General features: G+C 34.5%; 1 protein-coding gene across 2 annotated transcripts in view; it reads right to left on the bottom strand.

Moving 5' to 3' along the window:
- The window catches only part of LOC128999730 (cAMP-dependent protein kinase catalytic subunit 3), a 147,106-nt gene that overhangs the window by 8,715 nt on the left and 117,096 nt on the right, over positions 1 to 21,295 (bottom strand). For both annotated transcript variants that reach the window (XM_054426381.1, XM_054426380.1), the window contains exons 3-6: positions 15,779 to 15,947; positions 13,762 to 13,871; positions 7,802 to 7,955; positions 1,186 to 1,277 (exon numbers count right to left, since the gene is read on the bottom strand). In XM_054426381.1, coding sequence (XP_054282356.1) covers positions 1,186 to 1,277; positions 7,802 to 7,955; positions 13,762 to 13,871; positions 15,779 to 15,947 — 525 coding nt within the window. The remainder of the gene's footprint in view (positions 1 to 1,185; positions 1,278 to 7,801; positions 7,956 to 13,761; positions 13,872 to 15,778; positions 15,948 to 21,295) is intronic.

Here is a 21,295-nt window from a genome sequence, read left to right as displayed (position 1 = left end):
GAGAACGAAATGAGTTTAAATCTGTTCCTAGAAAGATGTGTTTGAGGTATTGTGACTTTTACTAGGTGCCGATCGGCAAATACACATGTTTTTATTAAATAAGGCTACAAGTGTCCACGAGGAAACTTTTAGTAGTCATTTCTCAAGGTTTAATAGGGTGTTAATGCCTTATATCATAGACATCTGATCACATAAAGCATTTCATAAGTGGCAGGAGCCTTGATTTTCCTCCACATTGCTATTTAAACAATAGAATACCGTATGTACTTACATTGATACATACATTGATATACTTACATTTGATTGATATTGATATATTTCATTGTTATTTACATCATCATTATAAGATATTTACAAGTGTTTCATTGGTTTCATTTTACAAAACCTGTAATCAGATCATATTTTCAAGTCTTGTTTACGTTAACTCTATTTCAGAAAAAAGAGTCTTTCCAGCAGCTAGAGTTGGCTTAATTAGTATGGGGGTTTAAGAAGGAGGTTTAATCGTGCAGCTCCTTAAGTGGAGAGTTTCCTTTCTGTTTCTACAAATGTATTCGCTTATGGATTGGATTGGACGGATAGAGTCTGATGCGTGTCTAATGTTGTCATGGTGTATATCAATATGTCTGGTTTGTTGGAAGGCTATTGTATGAAGAATAGTTTCACAGATTTTACAGAAAAGCTGAGAGCAAGACCTTTTCTACTACGGGAGAACAATCCGAATTAGTGTGGGGACCAGCTAAAATAATAGTGGGGGGATGCCCAACTCATAATGGTTAAAGAGGAAATAACGATATAAAAATTGCATTCCTATTATAACATTTATTTGATACCCTATTTTATTTGATTCTTTACTTTGTTTCATGTATTGTTGATCATATGTTGATTATTTTTTGTTAAGAGTTACATTAGAGTTTTTAGATCTGAGACCATGAAGTTGTGTACTAGTTTGTACACAACATCTAGTGTGTTATTCTTTGTTAGTGAATTAAATTTGTCTTTCAGGTAAATAGTCTCAGTATTATTACATAAAGTTCTTAATCTCATTCCTTTAAGTTAATTTTAGTAAGAACTGTAAGTTTGGTAATCCAACATTCCTGGTTCCAAAAGTGTCAAATTATCGAGAGTCCACTGTACTGAGAATGATCAGAAAGCTAATACCACCAATCAGTTTTATCTAAAACTCACCCAGCGCCCACCAATCAACAGCTCGGTTGTGTCCCTTGGACTGGATGATTTCTGGAGCCAAATACTCTGGAGTTCCACACAAAGTCCACGTCCTAATACAGACATCTTGTTATTATAACAGCAACACAAATTTGTAATGTCAATTATCATTATCATTATGTTATTCATAGAATGATGAATTGCCTTCATCTGGTTTTTATGTTCCTGATGAAGAACACAGAAATAAAAAGAAATGAATTTACAGACTGTGTCCTGATATTACTTCATATTATAGGTTCAATAAGTAAAACATAATAAAAGCCTGCTCACTGAAATCATAAGAAGACTCACATACTTTTTATAGTTAGCAGAGTGGTTATTGGACATAGAAATAAAAAAGTTGCTGGTTCAATCCTGAGAAAATGTTAGTAGCTTTATGTCGGTTCGGTTACAAACTGGGACCATCTGTCCTTGACCATTAACACGTTCGCTGCTGAAGGCACCAGGAGCTGAACTAATGCTCGCCGCTGCGTAACATTGCCACCGATACACTGAATTACAGTAAAAACAACAGTAGTTATACCTGATGACAATGTTCTGCAATAAAACTGGCTATGGACATAGTACTAAGTGATTCTGATTCTGATAGATAGCAGCACTACCCAGGTCGCAGTCGGTAAAGTAGTGTTGCTATCTAGCAGGAAAGAGGTGGGACAAAGCCCCGTTCTAAACGACCCTTGTGGTGATTGTGTGAAACTATATTTTTTATTGTCAGAAAAGTACGTCCCCACAAGCTGCAAAGAAATATAGGACTGGCTGTGTGGAGTTGGAGTAGCTGGTTGATCCATGGAAACGTTAAACAACAATGAACAGTGACGTTCCGGGACGTTCCTAGCTTCTGGCTCAATGGCCCGGCTGACGTTCCGGACACAAACGTACAGCAAACGTGTTAATAATTAAGTGGTCATGACTAATACATTCGAGACACTACCAGGGCCCTGTTTCATAAAAATACTAGTCTAGTAATTACTAGTCTAGTAAATACTAGTCCCGTATTTACCTGTCCTACTAATTTGTGTTTCATAAACGTTTTTATACCGCTAGTAAATACTAGTGTATTTTACTAGTCACGTGACCAAAAATACTAGTCACGTGACCAACTTTACAAGGTAAACTTTCAAAACAAATTTCTAACCTCAATCACGGGTTTTCTGGCGCTTTATAAAGGGTTTAAATTTTGTTTTCATTTGATACAAAAAGTAAATAGTTGTAGAAACGCAGTGTTTTCTTTGAATTAATAACTATATAGACACATAAGTAAAACAATCACATATTATTTATCAAAACGCTATTACTTATGTTCATCAATAACCCCGCCGACGCGCCGGCGCGGCGCGGCGTCGTGTCGCTGCAATCAACACGGTGATTGTAGTAGCTAGCCGGTTGTAGGCCTAGTTGCGGCGCTCAACAGTTGGGTGGAAATTGATCTGTTGCTGCCGCATTCGCTGTGATTTGTATAGTTTTTGTTTTATTTTGACATATAAAATTAAGCTTGCTATGAGTAAAGAAAAGAAGGCTCAAATTTTGAATTTAACCCTTAGAGTGCCAGGCGAGAAATAAAAGTAACGCTCAAAAAATGCCGATGATTTTTCCCGAAGGTCGCGCTAAAAATGCCGAGCGCGATCTGGCGATTTTTAGGTTAAAATTTCGTAAAAATCGAATTTTCGATATTTCGACCAACGAAAATCGATGTATCGCATCTAGCAACTTTCGACTCAATGTTAATATATGGGTTAAAAGAATCCGAGTATTTATTCGGTTGTTATGACAGCTGTTCGATCATTACGAAACGTCCGGTCAGCCGGACGTTGGCACTTTTGGCTCGTTCTAAAAACGTCCGGTCGGCCGGACGTTGGCACTTTTGGCTCGTTTTAAAAACGTCCGGTTCCCCGGACGTTGGCACTCAAAGGGTTAATTAAATCGTCTAAGGACATTTTGTTAGGAACGTTTTCAAGTACCCTAACCTATGTTTTCAAATATTCGAATCCATAAGAACATTTGGGTTAAAAACCATCCTGTGATATTCTAATTTTGAGTCAACAAACCATGAATAATAAGCCTAAACGTTTATTGATGTAACAAATAATTGCAACGCCGTTACAAGCAATGGAAAAGTAGGTTTTCAAGTATAGTAAAACATGGCATATATGCGCTTAGCTCAGAGGTAGAGATTTCGCTTCTCATGTGGTGGGTCCCAGGTTCAAATCCGCACCACTCACTATACTTTAGTTCCATTAATTAAACTTTTACATGCTTTACAAGCTCTAATCAACATCTAATTTTTTTATTACTTTGAATAACAAATTCGGAATACCAAAATAGATTAAAAAAGTCATGTTTTTATGATAAGCAGTTCAGTCCAACGCCCAAAAATCAAATATAGGCCTACAAAATTGTTAGTACATCACAGGGTTTTAGCTATTTAGGGAAACAAATAATAAGCACCTAAAAAAATACAATGCAACTCCTCTTTAAAATTGTCTTACTATTATTTCCTATTAAAATGTCTTTAAATAAAACCGAGAGCCTTGGGTGTAAAATAATCTGATTAATGTTGCAATGTTGGATACATTTTTGTACATCTTTGTATGCAGTTTTAATTTGGTTTCTCTCAAAGCTTAAAAATCTTTTCTCTGTGATAGCTAAATAGTTGATATAACAATGAAATTTAACTCAAGTAAAATTATACTAAAATTTCACAGAAATTGATAACTTATAATTATAATTAATTCTAATAGGGCGATTGTACAAACATTATAAAATTCAATTTCACTCATTTTGTACTACGCCAAATTTATTAATTGTAATTTATATCTAATAATAATTATCATTTTAGCACTCACAGATCTATTTTTATCTTAAATTGCAAACGTGAGCCAATTCGCACTTGCAAAAAGAACTTAATAATTCATTTTTTTAAATGATGTGAGTAATGAAATAACTCTCTTTCCAAAAATACTAGTCTACTTCAAATAATACGGGTGTAGAGAGGTTGTTAGAAAATGGCAAGTATTTACCAGTGTAATTTACAAGAGTAAAACTTATTTATGAAACACATTGCTGTCTAGACTAGTAAAAACCACTAGTAATACTAGTCCCTACACTAGTAACTAGTATTTTACACCAGTAGGTTTATGAAACGTAGACTTGTAAAATACACTAGTATTACTAGTCCATGGACTAGTAAATACTAGACTAGTAGTTTTATGAAACAGGGCCCAGGCTGACCACACAGATTGAGAATTCCGGGAGGTTTGCGTAAATGTATTGAATCAAGAACTATGCGGAAATTTTGAACCACACTGGAATAACCTGTTTTAGTTTGTGGTCACGTTGAAATTGCGATCGTCATCTGTGGACACAGCAAAATCGTTAACATCTTCGGAGGTCGTGGCAAAATCTAGAAAAAGTTCTGCGGTCACGGGAAGATTAAAAAACATCTTCCGCGGTCGCGGATAATCAAGAACACCTTGCGCAGTCACGGTGATATTGAGAATATCTTCCGTGGTCGCGGCAACATACAGAATATCTTCCAAGGTCATGTTAAATTTGAGAGCATCTTCTGCGGTCATGGCAAAATTGAGAAACCTTCAATAGTCACAGTAAGATCGAGAACATATTCTGTGGTCAAAGCGAAATCATGAACATATTGTATTTCGGCCGTTTCCACGATTTTGGCGAAACCGTAAACATCTTCTGCAGTCACAGTAAACTTTTAACATCTTCAGAAGTCACGGTGAAATAATGAACGTCTTCCACAGTCATTGTACAGTTGAGTACATAGTCCACGATCACAACAAAATCGTTAAGATCTTCTGTGGTCATGTAAAAATCAAGAACATTTAGTAATCACAGCAAAATCATGAGTATCTTCCGAGTTTAAAAAGATCTTGAACATCTCCTGCGGTCATGGGACATCATCGTTCATCATCAATAAAAATAAAATCATCAATTTTTAATTGCGCATCTTCGTAAAGCTCTCCGTGGTCGCAGAAATTTGAGCTCAATTCAATCCAAGCTTGGCCCAACAATAATTTTCTGTTCGTATTTCTCGTGTCAACCGTTGGTCCGACCAGACCCAAAAATATGAAATTCTCGGACCCGCAGACCATACTAGGTACACTTGGGGACTAGGAATCAAGACTGGCTGGGAAAACCAGGTTTTTTTGTCGGGAAATCTGAGAAAAATTAGAGAATTTTGTATAGGGGTTCTGTCCAAAACAACCGATTCTTTTTTCAGTCTGTGGAGTAAAACATAACAGTTAAACGATTTACATTACGATTAAACATTAAACAATAACATTAAACGATTTACGATTTACAGGCCACAGTAGGAAGTACCTATTCAAATTTTAAAAACAAAGCAACAACCAGTGTTGGGAAGTAGCGCGCTACAAGTAGCGACGCTACAGTAGCGCGCTACTTTTTTTGTAGCGTTAGCTGTAGCTACGCTACTTTTAAGATTTCATAGCTTTAGCTGTAGCTAGCTACATTTTTAAAGTAGTTGTAGCGGAACTTTAGCTACTTTTCTCGCTACATTAACATTGTTTGAGATAGTGATTTTTATCATAACCTCAACCTTACGTGAAACAACCTCTTTCAAACTGAGATTTTCAAAAAAATTAGGCCTACTTCCTTGGCTTCATACAGCTGGTTGCAGCCGTTTCATTCCCTATTACAACGTTGTGTGGACATGGAGGCCATTAAATGAGTGTTATCCACATTTTTGGCTCTCATTTCCTTAATTTACTACTCTATATGATTACTGTCAGATAAAATAAAATCGCTAGTTGCAGACGACGTTTAAACGATACCGGTGACAAGAGAAGCTATTGAATGCTTGCAAGTGATTGACAGGGAAATTAGTAATCAATTTAGTTTCTTTATTATATTGATAGTGTACCAACTTGGGTTTTAATGGAACCCAACACTAAACCTTAAAGTAATGAGAAAGCTGGTCTAGCTTCAGCTGTTGATTGTGGTTCGTCATCACAAGCCCTTCCTTGGTTAGATTACAAAGATTGTTCAAAGGTTTACTAAATTAACAAAGAGGAAATTACCTGATGAGATTTAAGATGTGCCTAGACTACATGATAATTGTAACAAAAAAATCTCCATATGAAACTTAGATTGAAAAAATAGCATAGTTTACTCCTGCTAAAAGCTCTTGTATAGGCCTATTCCTAGGCTATGCTATGGGTTAAGACGAATACCAAGTTCAATTATTAGGAATATATCTGTTTAGTCCTTTGCAAGAACAAGCCTACTACAGCCAACTTTGTTACATAGCCAAGTAGGCCTACATGTTATTTTTACTTTACAAATTTCAACATGTTTAAATCAAAAGCCGATTTCAGGATAACTTAAGTTGCTGAATACTGTTTTCTGTACCAACTATAGGTTGAAGCACAATTTGCCCTATGCATAATGACAATAAAGGACGATTTCTTGATATTGAAAAGTGTTATTCATAGAACAAGTAACTTATCACTATGGTTAAAAGTTATAGCAATGTCGTTTTTTAACATTAAAAGTAAAGAAATGCAATAAACTCCAATTTCAGGAGGCTAGTCTCTGTAACACAAAAAAGTATTTTTAAATAATCGTTTTACAGTTTTATTGGTCTTAATTGTTGATAAGACATCTATAAATGAATCTATGTTAAAGAAATAAAATGAGCTTTTAAAATATAGTTTTTTGTATGTCCTTTGAACTTAATGAAATTTACATATAAGATGCTTAAAAATAATGCAATATTTAAAAAATAAGTTCTAAATATGATGATGGGACACCCAACTATTTGGTTCTGTTGTTGTAATTTTAGGTTTATAATGCCAACAAATTAAATACAATCTAGGAATAAATTGTTTTCCAAGTAATGTTAGATACAATACTGACATTTTTTGTTTAAATGTTTGTTCAATAAAAATGTAGTTGCAATTGATTTTACATTTACCTAATGTGCGTGGAATAAAAAGTAACGTCTTTGGAAGAAAAGTAGCTAAAATTGTAGCTGTAGCTACATTTCATTGTAGCTGTAGTTGTAGCTAGCTACTTTTTCGGAACTGTAGCAGTAGTTGTAGCTAGCTACATTTTAAAAGTAGCTTCCCCAACACTGGCAACAACATATCAATTGACAAAGCAAATTTAGGTTTAAACAAGGGTAAAAGCAAGAATTTTAGATATAAATTTTAATCATTTTTTCAAGTACTCCTCAGACTACCCTTGGGGTTTTTTTGTACCCCAACCCCCGGCCCCTCTTTTGGAAAAGTCAGAAGGACGCCCATGATCTCACTTTTTTCTACACTCATTCTTCACTCATATTTGGGTTAAATACACACGTAGATGGTGTTTCCATCTCAGTGGTGATTATAATAGTTGGCATTTATTAATTTGGTAGCATTCTGCTGCTAACTCTTACCAATGTATATTATGCATGAATGTTCATATAGTTAGTTCATTGTGCCTGCTAGATCATATGAATGAAATGTCTAAAGCTCTAAGGGTCTAAGGCCTTGACTTATTTGTATAATGCTAGCTATAAATTCAATTTAACACTTAAGCAGCTAGCAGTTACCTGTCATGTAAGACCTTGGCAAAACCAAAATCTGTGATCTTAAGATGTCCATCTCTATCCAACAGAAGATTCTCTGGTTTCAAGTCTCTGTAGACGACGGACAGCGAGTGAAGGTACTCCAACGCCACCACAATCTCTGAGGCGTAGAAGTTGGCTGGAATAAAAATCAATTATTATACATTATGCATGGTCTACTGTAGAAACATTGAACGATCTCAAATTTTAAGGAGAGAAGAGACGATATAGAACTGTTAGCTCCCTTAGCATTTGGGCTTTAAGGTACCTTCTAGGGCATTAGGGTAAATTTTGGGTGGCTTAATGTTTAAGGTATCAGGGTACTGTTTTGGGGGGCACCTTAATGTTTTACTGTCATCATATAAATACACCCCAACAGCACAATGGGCTTGCTGGGAACTTGTTCCAAGTCCATTGGCCCAAGTCCCCAAGCCTGGTTTAGACTCAGGGACCAAAGTCTGTAGGCTTGGTTTTGACTTGTTTTAGAGACCGAAGTTGGCAGTTGTTCAACTTGTTATGGGTTTGGCTCCCCAAGTCCAACCCAAGTCCCAACCCCAAACCTACAGTGAACTCATGGGCACAAACCCACTCTAAGCTTGGAATGGTGGATACAAAACGGGTCTGGTGGATTAAGCAGGCTCATTATGGACTTGTTCGGGACTTGGAGACCCAAGCCCAATTTTAGTAGGCTCATATTGGACTTGGCTTAGACTCATATTGGAATTGGTTTTAGCACATTTTAGACTTGGGCAAACAAGCTCACACTGATAAATTAAACAGGCTCATTATGGACTTGGAGACCCAAGCCAGCTTTTAGTAGGCTCATATTGGACTTGGCCTAGACTCATATTGGAATTGGTTTTAGCACATTTTAGACTTGGGCAAACAAGCTCACACCTATAGACTCACTCAGAACTTGGTACGAAGTTTTATATACTTCAATTACTGTCATGATCAGAGATAATAATAATAATTATTATTAGAATAGGCTATAGTAATAGTAATAGTAATATAATGTATACCTATTTAACATATAAGCTGTTTCACACCATTCATTTGCTAGCCCACATTTTTTCTTATAATTAATTTTTTACCAAGAAAGATTTATGATAAAATAAAGCCTATTTTATGAGTGATCTTGAAAAAATATTGGTTATATATGAGGTTTAGAAAGCAAGACATTCACATTTCAAGACAATTTATTAATATAATAAATACAACGCCCACTATCTTCCACTTCACCTTCAACTTCTTTTCTGAACCCATCAACTCCACCGCTTGCTTCAGAAGATCTATAAAAAATACAATTGCATTAGAATTATTTGGTTTATTAAAATTTATCATTTAAATCATTTCTCATTATTTTTATTTGTTATTATAATTATTTGATTATTTGGAGTTTGTTGGTGTTGCAAACACAGGGTGTTAACTTACCTTTGTTTTCAAAATTGTTATCAAACTTTTATTTCTTACTATTTTACTTTTATACGTAAACTAATGATTTGGCCTGTTTTTATCTGTAGACTAGGATTGACTATAATGGTTAAGGTCAAACACAAATTTTGGCACTGTTCTGTTGGGTTCAGCAGTAGACTATTAGAGTATAGTATAGTGAGTGACGTTGTCGATTCAGTGAAGCGCTGAGTATGTCAAAGGTTAAAGCACAAAAGGTTTAGGTTATAAACAAAATTCTACGGGTTCTTGATGCAATGAAATTAATTGTTTGCTTAACTTAGCTTACTTATATCATCATAGACTAACCAACACAAGTATATTTTTTATCAATGGAGTTTAAATCTTACCTTTACAGGAATCCCTTAATTCTTCTTTGCTTCGTCTTGGTATCAAAACCATAAACAAAACTCACAACTAGTAACGAAACGAGTAACTCACAACACCAGAACTAGATAAGTGAGAACTGACAACTGAGAGTGAGGAAGTCTAAATCCAACAAAAATGGTGGTTCAGCACAAAGAAACAGGTTTTAGGAGCGTTCTGGGTAGGGGTGGAGGGAAAATTCTTTTGTCATATGGCACTGCTCACTTTAGACTCACATGAACAAGCTTGTCGTGGGTCTGGTTAGGTGTTTAAATTGTGGACTTGGCCAACCAGGTTATATATGTAAATAAAACAAGTTTAGTTTTGGCGCATTCACACAAGTTCACTTAACCAAAGCTGTTTTAAATTTGTAGTGGGTTCCAAACTCCAAGTTTGTCATACCAATTCAGAAATATGTAAAAACCAAGTTTGGTCCAAGCTCACGTGCTGTCTGGGCAGATTAATAGTAAAACTTTTGGTTGACACACACACAGTAAGGTTATGTAAGACATAGCAAAATGCTTGATTTGAGGTACAGGTAACTCACAAACAAATTACCAATCCTGACCAATAACTTCCACCCCAGTCCAGTGGCGGCAGGCACGCAGGGGTCGCAGTGAGGCGGGGGGCTGCGAGCCTTGACCGGACTTTTTCGGTAAATTTTTTGGTAACTTTTTTTACCTATCATAACAATAATTATATGAGTATTACCATAAATTTTTATGAAAAATTATAGGGCTGTGTTTAGAATCGATGTGGATAACAGAATGAACTTTATTTTAACGAACAAATCGTGAATTAACCTAGGAGGCTAGAACACTAGCTATTAACTCATTCTATTCTTCTGTGAGATAAATTTGTTTACTTCATGTAAGGTCAAAAATGTTACCTTTGGGTCTCGGGCCAAGATCATAGGTTGGTTCAAAATCAGTTTGCTTTGAAAAGTGTTGATTTTTAGAAGAGAATATCAATTTTTAGAGCTGAGCTGAGCCTGGCCTGGGAGCTTGAGGGATTTGATTTAAGCTTTTATGACCGCGATAACATTGTGACCACAGAACACGTCTGCGAGAATCACACCCACACTTTTAAAAGACACACTTTTGCAGCGATCACAAATTCCAACAAGGACATTCCAACATTCCCCCGCAGGTGAGGATGACAATTTCTCCACAGATGCAGGATATGTTCAATATTTTGACGCTATCGCAGAAGACAATGATGACATTTCTTTTCCTGCAAGAGAAATTTAGGATTTTGCCTCGATTGCGTGAGACGATGGATATGTAGTCTACACAACCGCAGGAGATCCAAATCCTGGGTTTGGATCCAATCACGGAAAACGATAATCTTTCCTTGACCTATGAATATATTCAGGATTTTGCCACGATAATTGAAGATGATCATAATCATCTAGAATTTAGGCGTCATAATGCCTCGGGAGATGTTGTGTTAAGCCCAAGTGCAAGCTTATGTAGAAATACCTGTGACAATGTTGGGACAATTGGGAGAGAGTGGCACGGGGAAAAAACATGGCGGGTTCATATCGCTGCCTGAGTCAGCCATAGTTTATTTTAGGTAATTAACCCTCTCCCACAAGCTTTGCCACTGATACGTGATCTAATCACAGGAAGTAGGCCAGAACTGAAATAAGATTTAAACCCTCGGTCTATGGTGGTGTTTCCTGGATGGAGAGAAAACTCTTATTCATTAGTCAGACCTTTACAGTCTACCACATTAATTATTGTTAATCCAAAACCCAGGTGTGCAGTTGTTTTGTTTTAACTTTCCTTCCTAGGTTGCAAGACATGTCAGGCAAAGCTTTCTGCAATATTTTCAATTTTTATTCGCTCAAATTGTTTTAAGAGAAGTTTTAGTTATCGGTTATGATACTCTCGATTGTCATGTCAATAAACGATATTGGCACTTGGGGATCAAAAGGTTAATGGTGTAAGAGTTGGTGTGTGGGACGTCGCACCGGCCAGCCTATTGCCATGGTAATAACAGTAATAGCAATTGTGTAAGCATAAACATGCACAGAAGCTCCACTTTGAATTAGTGCAATAGCTGTTTCGGTAGGCCGAGGTTGCGACATTACCACTTTTATCTTAGAGGAGGCCTTCATTGAAAAAACTCACGTTTTAGTATTTACACTTTATCTTTACAATTAACTTAATAATTTAAGGTGTAATCGATTTTTACATGGTTTAGAATATCCCATCATTTAAGGTCTAGGTATTAATTAGATCCTAGTGAACATTTAATTTTAAGGGAAATTATGTAAAAGGTGGATTATCGTTTGAATTATTTCAGTTTATCCTTGGTGAAACCCTAAAAAAGGAAGACAATTTGGGTATTTTTGAGCCACGAGCTCAGTAACTCACAATAAGTTTATGTTCTAATAAGTTTCTTATAAGTGACAGTAGTAGTTAATATGTTTATAACATATGGTAATTGTTCTACATATGTTTTGTGTAATTTTGTTGAACAAAAATCTCTCAAATACTTCATTAGATTTACCAACAAAAAACTTATCAAATCGTTGAACAACTTCATCTAATTCAATATCTTCAAACAGCTAGAAAAAATTAAAAGGCGAGAGAAGCTATACGGTGATATGAGGAAGACGGAGCCTGATCAGTTTAAACTTGATGAACCAGTGCTTTTCAGATTCAAACCAAAGTGTTGGCTGAGAGCAAAGATTGTTCAAGTTGGTCCTGAACCACGATCGTACAAAATCCAGACTGATGATGGACGAGAATACCGAAGAAACTCATGGTTCCTAAGAAGAGACAAGTCATTCAGAATCTCCCATGATGTGAATAAAGGTCAATCGTCCAGGTCAGAAGAACATAACAATGACTCAGCTCCTGTTGTAAGACGAGGGGAAAGGATTAGAAGAACACCAAATAAATTTGACTTGTGAAGGAGGGATGACAGTAGTAGTTAATATGTTTATAACATATGGTAATTGTTCTACATATGTTTTGTGTTATTGTTTTTATATTTTGATTGAGTTTTTGTTAAATTAGAAATAAACAACCTTTCTTGAGTTCAGTATAATTATTTAATAATTAATCTAATGACAATAAGCTGAATGAACAATCAAGATGAATGTCTTGTACTATATATTTCATCAATATAACTCTTGTACATTATTAGATGGTATTTTGCATAATGCTTGTATCATCTATAAGACACCAAGAGAACTTTTTTTAATTTCCAACAGTTCCATAACCCTCCCTCTTTTAACACAGTATTTTAATTAAGAACCAAACTTTAAAACAAAACTGCTGTATTCTGTGTAGAGTTTTATGATAAAAGGCCATTAAAACTTGAGTCCAAGTCAATTAATTGCTACTGAATCATGTTATATTGGCTGAATGAGTTTCTTGACAGTTTAATGGCTCTTTTGAAGTGTTTTGTAATGGAAACTCTCAGTTTTAGAGATTGCAGCCAAATACTTACTATATAATAGTGTTACTACAGTGTTGGTAAAATAATCTGACAACAAAAAGTGTTTTCAACACATTACTATATGGGAGACTGAAAGCTATGTTTTACTGTTCATGCCAGCTGTCATCGTCATTTGGGGGCCGAGCAGGTTTTTACATCCCTAGGGCAGAAAATTAGCTGTTCGTTTATTTTCTTAAAACAGTAATCTATATATTAAATACACAAGCAGTGCATTGCAATAGAATTTACATATATTCTATTATTTACATCCAGCACACTTGGTCATTGGTTCAGTAACCTTGATTTTTATTCTAAAACTAGTTTTAGCTTCAACATAGGAAAGAGATTTCCCCTTCTATCAATATAGTCAACGCTTAAAATTTGTACTTGTTCTACTATTCCAAGGTTTTACTTTCTGGTTTTTTTTTTATGAAGAAACGAATATTTTGTCCAACAAAAACGCCACCTAGTTAAGTCCTCCTCCCCTTCACAGCATTACCAACAAAGCAAAAAAAATAAAAACAAAAGACATAATTTATTATCTTGTCTAGTTTGATTTACTTATCTGCCAGCCTTGCTTCATCAGATTCCTCCAAACCCATTGCTTTTTCAGTTTTAACTCAAACTGTTTTATTTTTTATCTTTGAACAATGTTGATTGATTAGAAGACTCACCTGTACTCGTTGTGAAGGTGCCTGCATTCCTCAGGTATGAAAACAATTCTCCTCCACAGACATATTCAAACAGCATGTAAAGGTTACTGGGATCTCTGTAGTGCCACTTCCTGCAGAAAGAAACATTCAAAAATCAATTCTCAGAATTAAAAGGTTGGACAAAATCTGATTACAATTCATATGGTGAATAAGCCAAAAGAAATCTTGATGTCAAAGTCGAAAATTTACATAGCAGCATCAGAAATTGAGATGGAGCTGCAATTCATTTTACTCAGAACAGGCAGGATTTTCATAATTAAGGCCTAATCGAATTATGTATTCTTAAATTAGTATTAGTTGTCTGTTCGGTTATTATTGTTACCTCCGTAATTCATTTTAAAGTTTAACTCGAACCCTAAGAAAGGTTTCTAAAATTAATCATCTACATGGCCAATATTGTACCAAGGAGTTGTCTTAAATAAGTACACTATTTCTGGGATAATCTTGGCAATATTATGTATTCTTAAATTAAGTGTTAATAAGTGTTCATGACCTCTTGTAGAAAGAAATATCTATTTTATTTATTTAATTACTTTATGATTCAAGTGTTAACCAATATAACCCATAGGCACATATTATTAACTCCTTGTTTAAAGTTTATTTTTGGTGATGGTGAATTTATATTACTTTTAAGATTATTGCAACACTTTTCCATCGTAATTAGTGAATTTGTATTTTCTTTAACAATCGCCATGCTGGATGGTGGGAAGAAAACTCAACCTTTTTCAAACCTTGAAATACAGCCTTTCCCAAATTATTACATTGATTTTAGATTTAAATTAAAATAATAACCATATCTTCCTAATCAGTTATTTTTTAACAGTTCAAAGCCGAGTTAATATATCCTATCATATATGATTATTGTTATTGATACGCATAATACAAACATTAATAATTCTCTCTGACAGTATAAGCTACATCTTTCGCCAAATAGTTTTTGATCATTGATTTCAGATAACAACTACAATTAGAACACTACCTTCCCAATCGATTCATACAATCGGTGCCAACTAAGAAAGTCCAAACAACGGACTTTAAATCTTCATTAGCACGAAAGAGAGACAGTTTGAACCTTGTTTCTTCTATTATGTTGGAGTAAGATTTAATCTCCACAAGTACTCCTTGTAGCTATTTGGCACAAAGCCTAAGCACCTGTCTACCTTTATATCATATTTGCTTTGGAGAATTTAGCAAATTGGCCGAGAGAATAAAATTAGAAACTAAATTTACAGTTTTGCAGTTGCAAGTTGAAACGTATTTGGCTGTATTCATGTGAATGATATAGGAAAAGATTTTGTTGAAGAGGAAACTGCACTAAAGAATAGCTAGGGAGGGGACACTTGCATGAGACTAATGCACTCTGAAATTCTTAATAACCTATTTACTACCTCAAATTAAATTTTAAAGAGTACAGTAGGCCTACAGTAATAGAGTACCTATAGTTAGAACAGTTAATTAGGTATTTAAAAAAAACAAAAAAACTAGAGGTTATAAACAGTAATCAATCTTCTCTATTAGATATTCTGCACCTGAAATAGGTAGCTGACAACGTTGTAATTCTAGGAGAGTTACACAAAAGATGTATTTAAGACTTTAGTGCATGTAGTCCTACTTATTCTCTATTTACAGTTTGTTCACACAAATAATTATTGGTTTTAAACAAATATCAAGCAAATATGAAATATTTAATTGTCAACAGTCAGTTTTATTCCAGTTAGACCAATAGTTAGGTAACGAAGTGCTCTGCTAATAACATCAGAAGGTTGCCAATTTGATTACGTAAAAAGTCAGTAGCTTTTTGATGGTTCAACACCGGACCCAGCTGTGCTTGGTCATTAAAGTAATAATATAAAATGGTCCTAGCTAATGATACAGCCAGAAAGCATATAGTCAGTAATCTACACGCTACACCCTTGGTGCATTCAAGATCAACTACGAGTAGCACACAAATTACTCCAAAATGATCTACAGTACTCACATGTTTACAATAAAAGGGTGTCTGACTAGGAGCAGGATGTTTTTCTCATTTTTCACATGGTCGACTTGTTTTAATCTGATGACATCACTGATGGACAGGATCTTCATGGCAAAATATTTATTTGAACTTTTTTCTCTGCAAAGACAGACACGGCCAAACGTTCCAGTTCCTGCAATAAAAATGAAAAACTATTATTTTCTATTTATTACAGGTTTGCGTGATCTTACTGTAAGGATTGGTCGGTATAATCTAACGATTGTATATTAAGAAGTATTTGTTCCAATTAAACGCACAACTACATCCGACTGGGTTAAAATTTTCAAAAAAGATAGGTCATGAATCTGGCCAGAAAATTGGCCTTGTACATTTTCATACAGTTAATGTTGATGTCTCCTCCTTCTTAGCTCCTTGTTGTAGGCACTTTGCCAAAACAAGCAAAAGCCTTTCTCGTTGGCAACAAAAAGAATACGTGGACCCACAACTACATTTACACTATTTAATTACATGTCAATTGTTTTACAGAATAAATGATGAGGTGTGTAACCGTTGTTTACAATAGGTTGAAAGAACTATATTCTATACAGTGTCCTCTCCCGACAAGTAACTATTCCATCATACTCAAATAAAAATAGTAAAATTTCGAAAAGTGTGATTCTAGAAAATATTTCAACACCATATTCTCTGGCATAGTGATTACCAGTAATTGCTTTACTTTTAGTAATAAAAGCTTGCCTTAGTCACTAACAAGACTACAAGATCGCGCCACTCATCCTACATTCATCTCCATTCATACTTGGCTTAAAATACCTACTTTGTATCCTGGTCGCCATTTAATAAGAAAGTACATTAAAGAAAGTATAAGTTCGTTATCAAAATAACTACAGAACTAGTAGAGTAGGTCTACAGTATACATATTATGAGTGCAGCTACTATACAACCACAATCACAATTCGGACACGATTTAACTATTTTTTACTATCAAATCAGAAACATAATTAGTAAAGGGGGTTTTTATTGTGTTTTACGAACAATCCCAATCCACACTACATAGAGACGACTGGAACATCAATAACTGATTAGCCAGGCGATAAATAATAGTCTGCAGTTGGCGTAAACAGTCTTGAAACAAAATGAATTCATGAGTTCTTGAATCTGATTTGGATATTTTGGTTACTGGGTCGTAGAGTCGACCGTGACACAAAAACACACAACACTCACACTCACGCACACACACGATAGTCTGAGTGCAATGATTTACGATTGTTGTCAACACAACCTTAACCTCGCCATTGTTATAATAATTTTTCTTGTCCAAAAATAAACCCTTAAACATAAGTTATTAAGTTTGGTCTGTCTTGCGGTTCATTAATTATGTTGCTAATTTTGGGATTAGCTTTTCTACTTTAACAGGGTGTGGACATAAATTAAAGAAATAGTATGTCTATACCTATTACGGACACTAGTCCGGAAAATGGGTGTTCACCGGACCAGTAAAATGACTGTTCTCATACTCGCTCCATGCACGTAATGAAATCCCATTTCAAGCAGGCGGCAATCAGATGTTTCTCGAACTAAATCAAATCAAAAGTACCAATTTGGTTTTAATAAAATGTTTAAGAATATGCATAGTGAACTAATGAAGCTACTATACGGATTATGTTAACGGAAGCTTGTCAACATTATCGTTCTTAAAAGTATTTATTTTACTTTCCAAACCATTGGAAATTAAATTTATTGATCACATAGTAATATATTTATTTACGCATGATAAAAACTAGGAACCATCAGAACATTTCTTGTTAAATTACAATGTTTTCCATTTTCCCAATATAAAAAGTAAAAATTATGTTGTTTTGGAGGATAAATGTAATCGATAAATGTCTAGGAAATATATTAATGGGGTTTTTTCTTGTAGATATAATTTGATCAAAAAGTGATGATACGGAATAATTTTCCGACTAATTTCGTGTATCTGAGTGGGTGGTTCGAGTAGCATCGTGCTCGCATGGTATTCAGAGGGTCGTCGGTAAAATCCTGCGCAAGTTAGTAGCTTGTTGATGGGCCGAAGCTATCCTTGATCATTCATCATTGAGCATTTAAAAGTGGCCGTGACAAAGGTACTCAAAGCCCAAATTTTTCTACACTCATTCTTCACTCATATTCAAGTTAAACCCCTCAGCATTGTGCCTCTGCCTCAATGTAATGATGCAAAACTAATTTTATACGACAAGTCGTATTTTCGCTTCGCTAGACTCAATAGAGTAGTTGAACCCTTCTCTTTCACCCTCCACGAAACAATAAACAAAGCAAACTTTCAACCCCCAACGCTTAAAAGAGTTAAGAATATGTCTACTTCTCTTGGACTGAGGCCAGAATCGATGTCTGTCTTTTTGTGTCTGCGAAACATCAAGATGTAAACACGCCCACTATTAAGCCGGAAGGCCAAGGGATTATATTATTTTAAAACTATAAACAACTTTGACTTTAGTTTCTAAAACTGATCCGAATTAATTCGATCTATGATGTGTATATCCTTTACTGTACTATAACATGTACTGCAACCTCTGTTTTCTTAAACAAGTTAAATCATTGTTTATTTTTAAACAAATCTTAGTAAGTTGTAAAAAATGACTGCTGCAAACCGCATATAAATTTCTTAGAAACTAAACAAATCTATATATAATATCTTTTTTTAAAGTGCACATTGGTAGTTGCCGACATGTTTCGAAAACTAGACGAGGTCATCCTGCTGTTATATTGTAAATCAAAACATTTTTTTTAACTTTAGGTATATATCTAGAAAAACATAATTTCTCAGTTATCATTTGTCCAAACTAAGCTTATCAGATGACGTTTAAATCTGCATCATTTACTAAATTTTATGTAACCTGTTTTTTATAAACGGTTTTTGTGGAGTTTGGCATAAAATATTTTAAAAGCTGCGATTTTGAAACGAAGCAAAAGGTTTTTTGCACATAGGTAGTAGTTAGACGAATACACATTTTTGAAAGAATGTCAGACTAGAAGAATGTAGCCAAACTAGGTGTAATAAAAGTGATTTTAAAAAATCCAGACAGACGCAAAATGGTTCGAGATAAGACACATGTAGAATTGAAAATTTGCTTTTTTGACCTCTCGAATAATCTGGTAAAGTTTGTCCTGGACACCCTGTATATAAAATGGCTAAAATAAAATAGATCTCAATGATAAAAAGGTAATCAAAACAGTTTATGTGATAACAACAACAACTTTGATAATATAAATTACAAGTAAAATACAATCTGAAACATTAAGTAAATGTAGATGGCTGCAAAAACAGTGAATATAAAAATACAACATTATGCACTCGCGTGAGAACGTATACGTTTGTTTTAAATATGTGATTAAAAGTAGAGTCTAAATAAGATTAAATTATACCTACTACAATATGCTCAATGCTCAATTAATATGCTCAATTTCTAGTTAAGAGCATACTTGTTACTACACTCAATGCACGTAGTAAAACTACTATACTATTTCTACTCAACAAATAAGCAAGTCACTAAAATTTCCCAAAAACAGCACATAAAGTATATTTATTGAAAATATTACATTACACTGTATTTATATTTCACTTCACTGTATAGTTAACAACGATATAATGACTTGTAATGGTCGTGGTTAAAACAATAAGTTAAAATGTAGGCCTATTTGTTGCTGAGGAGGTGTTCTTCACTCGAGGGCCGAGTACTCCAATGTTGCTGACGTGACGTAGCCCGGCGCTGCACTCTGGCTCTTCAATACGGTCAAATTTCATAATCACTTCCCTTAAAGGTAAATTAGATAGTATGGGGTTTTTCACAATCCCTGTTTTGAGTCGTGTAAATTATTAAAATGACTACCGTAATGTGTTAAAATATTACATAGTGTATTTTCTACTAAACCTCGTGCAAAAATAACACATTTATTGTTGCGCTGTCCAGAATGTTATGTTGGCGATTCGACAACATTGTAAGTTTAAGTATTTGTATTTATTATAAGCGTCAACTTTTTTTCGTAGGTAGGTTTAACCACAATAATCGTGAATCTGACAAAAATAAACTTGAGTTTGAAAACAATAATCATACATTTTACGTAAAAATATATTTAGGCGCAAGATGTCTGAATATGAGAATAGAATAAATTGCAACTCACTCAAAGATTTATAAGAAAACAAAAATTCACAAAATCTTCTCAAATGTATTTCGAATTCCGACAATGAGGTTTATCCTCTAAACCTCGAAATGCCTCAGTTACGCTCACTACAGTGAAATGTTTATTGTTACCGAAATACTTGTTTTACTATCCGCACTCATATTTTACAAACACTGCCGTCTCATTGGCTGTTTATATTTTACGAGTCGTAGACGCTTCGCTTCTTTTCCCACTTTGAAGATTTAGAGTGGAAAATATAAATAAATAACTTGTGAGTTTCCAGAAACGAGAACAAAATAAGACTAAAAGGTCTTGAGGATATACGTGTCAACCTAGTTATTTATACTTAACTTACAATGTGTTTGTTCATTCTTTTTTAAGGCATTGTGAAACCATTAACAACATGACGGAACAGCTCTCTGCCGTCACCGTAACTGTGTAACGTGAAAGCTCTCATACCCTTCTTGTCACCAAAATAATACCGGTACGGTGAAAAACGTGAGTAACCTTAGTGTAAAAGGAGCGTTACAATGTTAAATGATTTCTTCTTAGTATATTACAGTAGTGACAAATTTCCTTCCATTTTATGATGTAACTAGCAACAGAGCCCGTTGTGGTTAAATACAACCTCTAGTAAAATAATGGTTGTGAAATCCATACACCACTTTACTCACTAATATTAATGGTACAGATTAAGCATATGACATTACAATCGCATACTTAACATAAGAAACTCACTTTAAACACAAATGCAAATTGCTAACAACAACATAATCAAAAGAAAAATCAATTAAATAACAATATAACAATAAGCTGTTATCTTAGGTATTCAAATGCCTCTCAATTTGTCATTAACCTACCTTATTACTGTCATTTAAAGAAGGAACTCCAATAATACTAATGCGAAACTTACTCGTAGTTAAAATTATGGTTTGTATTCTACATTTATTTAATAGTGATTTTCATAACCTTTATACTTTTAGCTATTATTATTAAAAAGTTATTAATGTAAAAACCTTTGTAAGCTTACTTTAAAATAGGTAATGTAGTATATTATACTTTACGTTGATGATGGAGTATTGAAAACTGTGCTATGCATTATTGAAATTTTTCAGAAATATAAAAACATTCATTCTTTCATTTAAATACACCGAAAGCTATGCAACGTTACCAGACTGACGATTCAAAAATGACACCAAAATTGATTGAAGTGGTACGTTTAAAGGAGAAATAGTCTTAATCCCAAGAATACTGATGATTTCATCCGAATTACTCTCTGAATTTAAGCAACTACAATTTCCTATGTGTCTTGCTTTCGCAATCACCAACTAGTAAGGCACTAGG

This window comes from Macrosteles quadrilineatus, unplaced genomic scaffold (genome assembly GCF_028750875.1).
Source record: "Macrosteles quadrilineatus isolate MER2022 unplaced genomic scaffold, UCM_ALF_1.0 Scaffold_8__2_contigs__length_117827958, whole genome shotgun sequence".
NCBI lineage: Eukaryota > Metazoa > Arthropoda > Insecta > Hemiptera > Cicadellidae > Macrosteles > Macrosteles quadrilineatus.
Note: the sequence above shows the minus strand (reverse complement) of the source record. Positions and strands in the feature narration are given on the sequence as shown.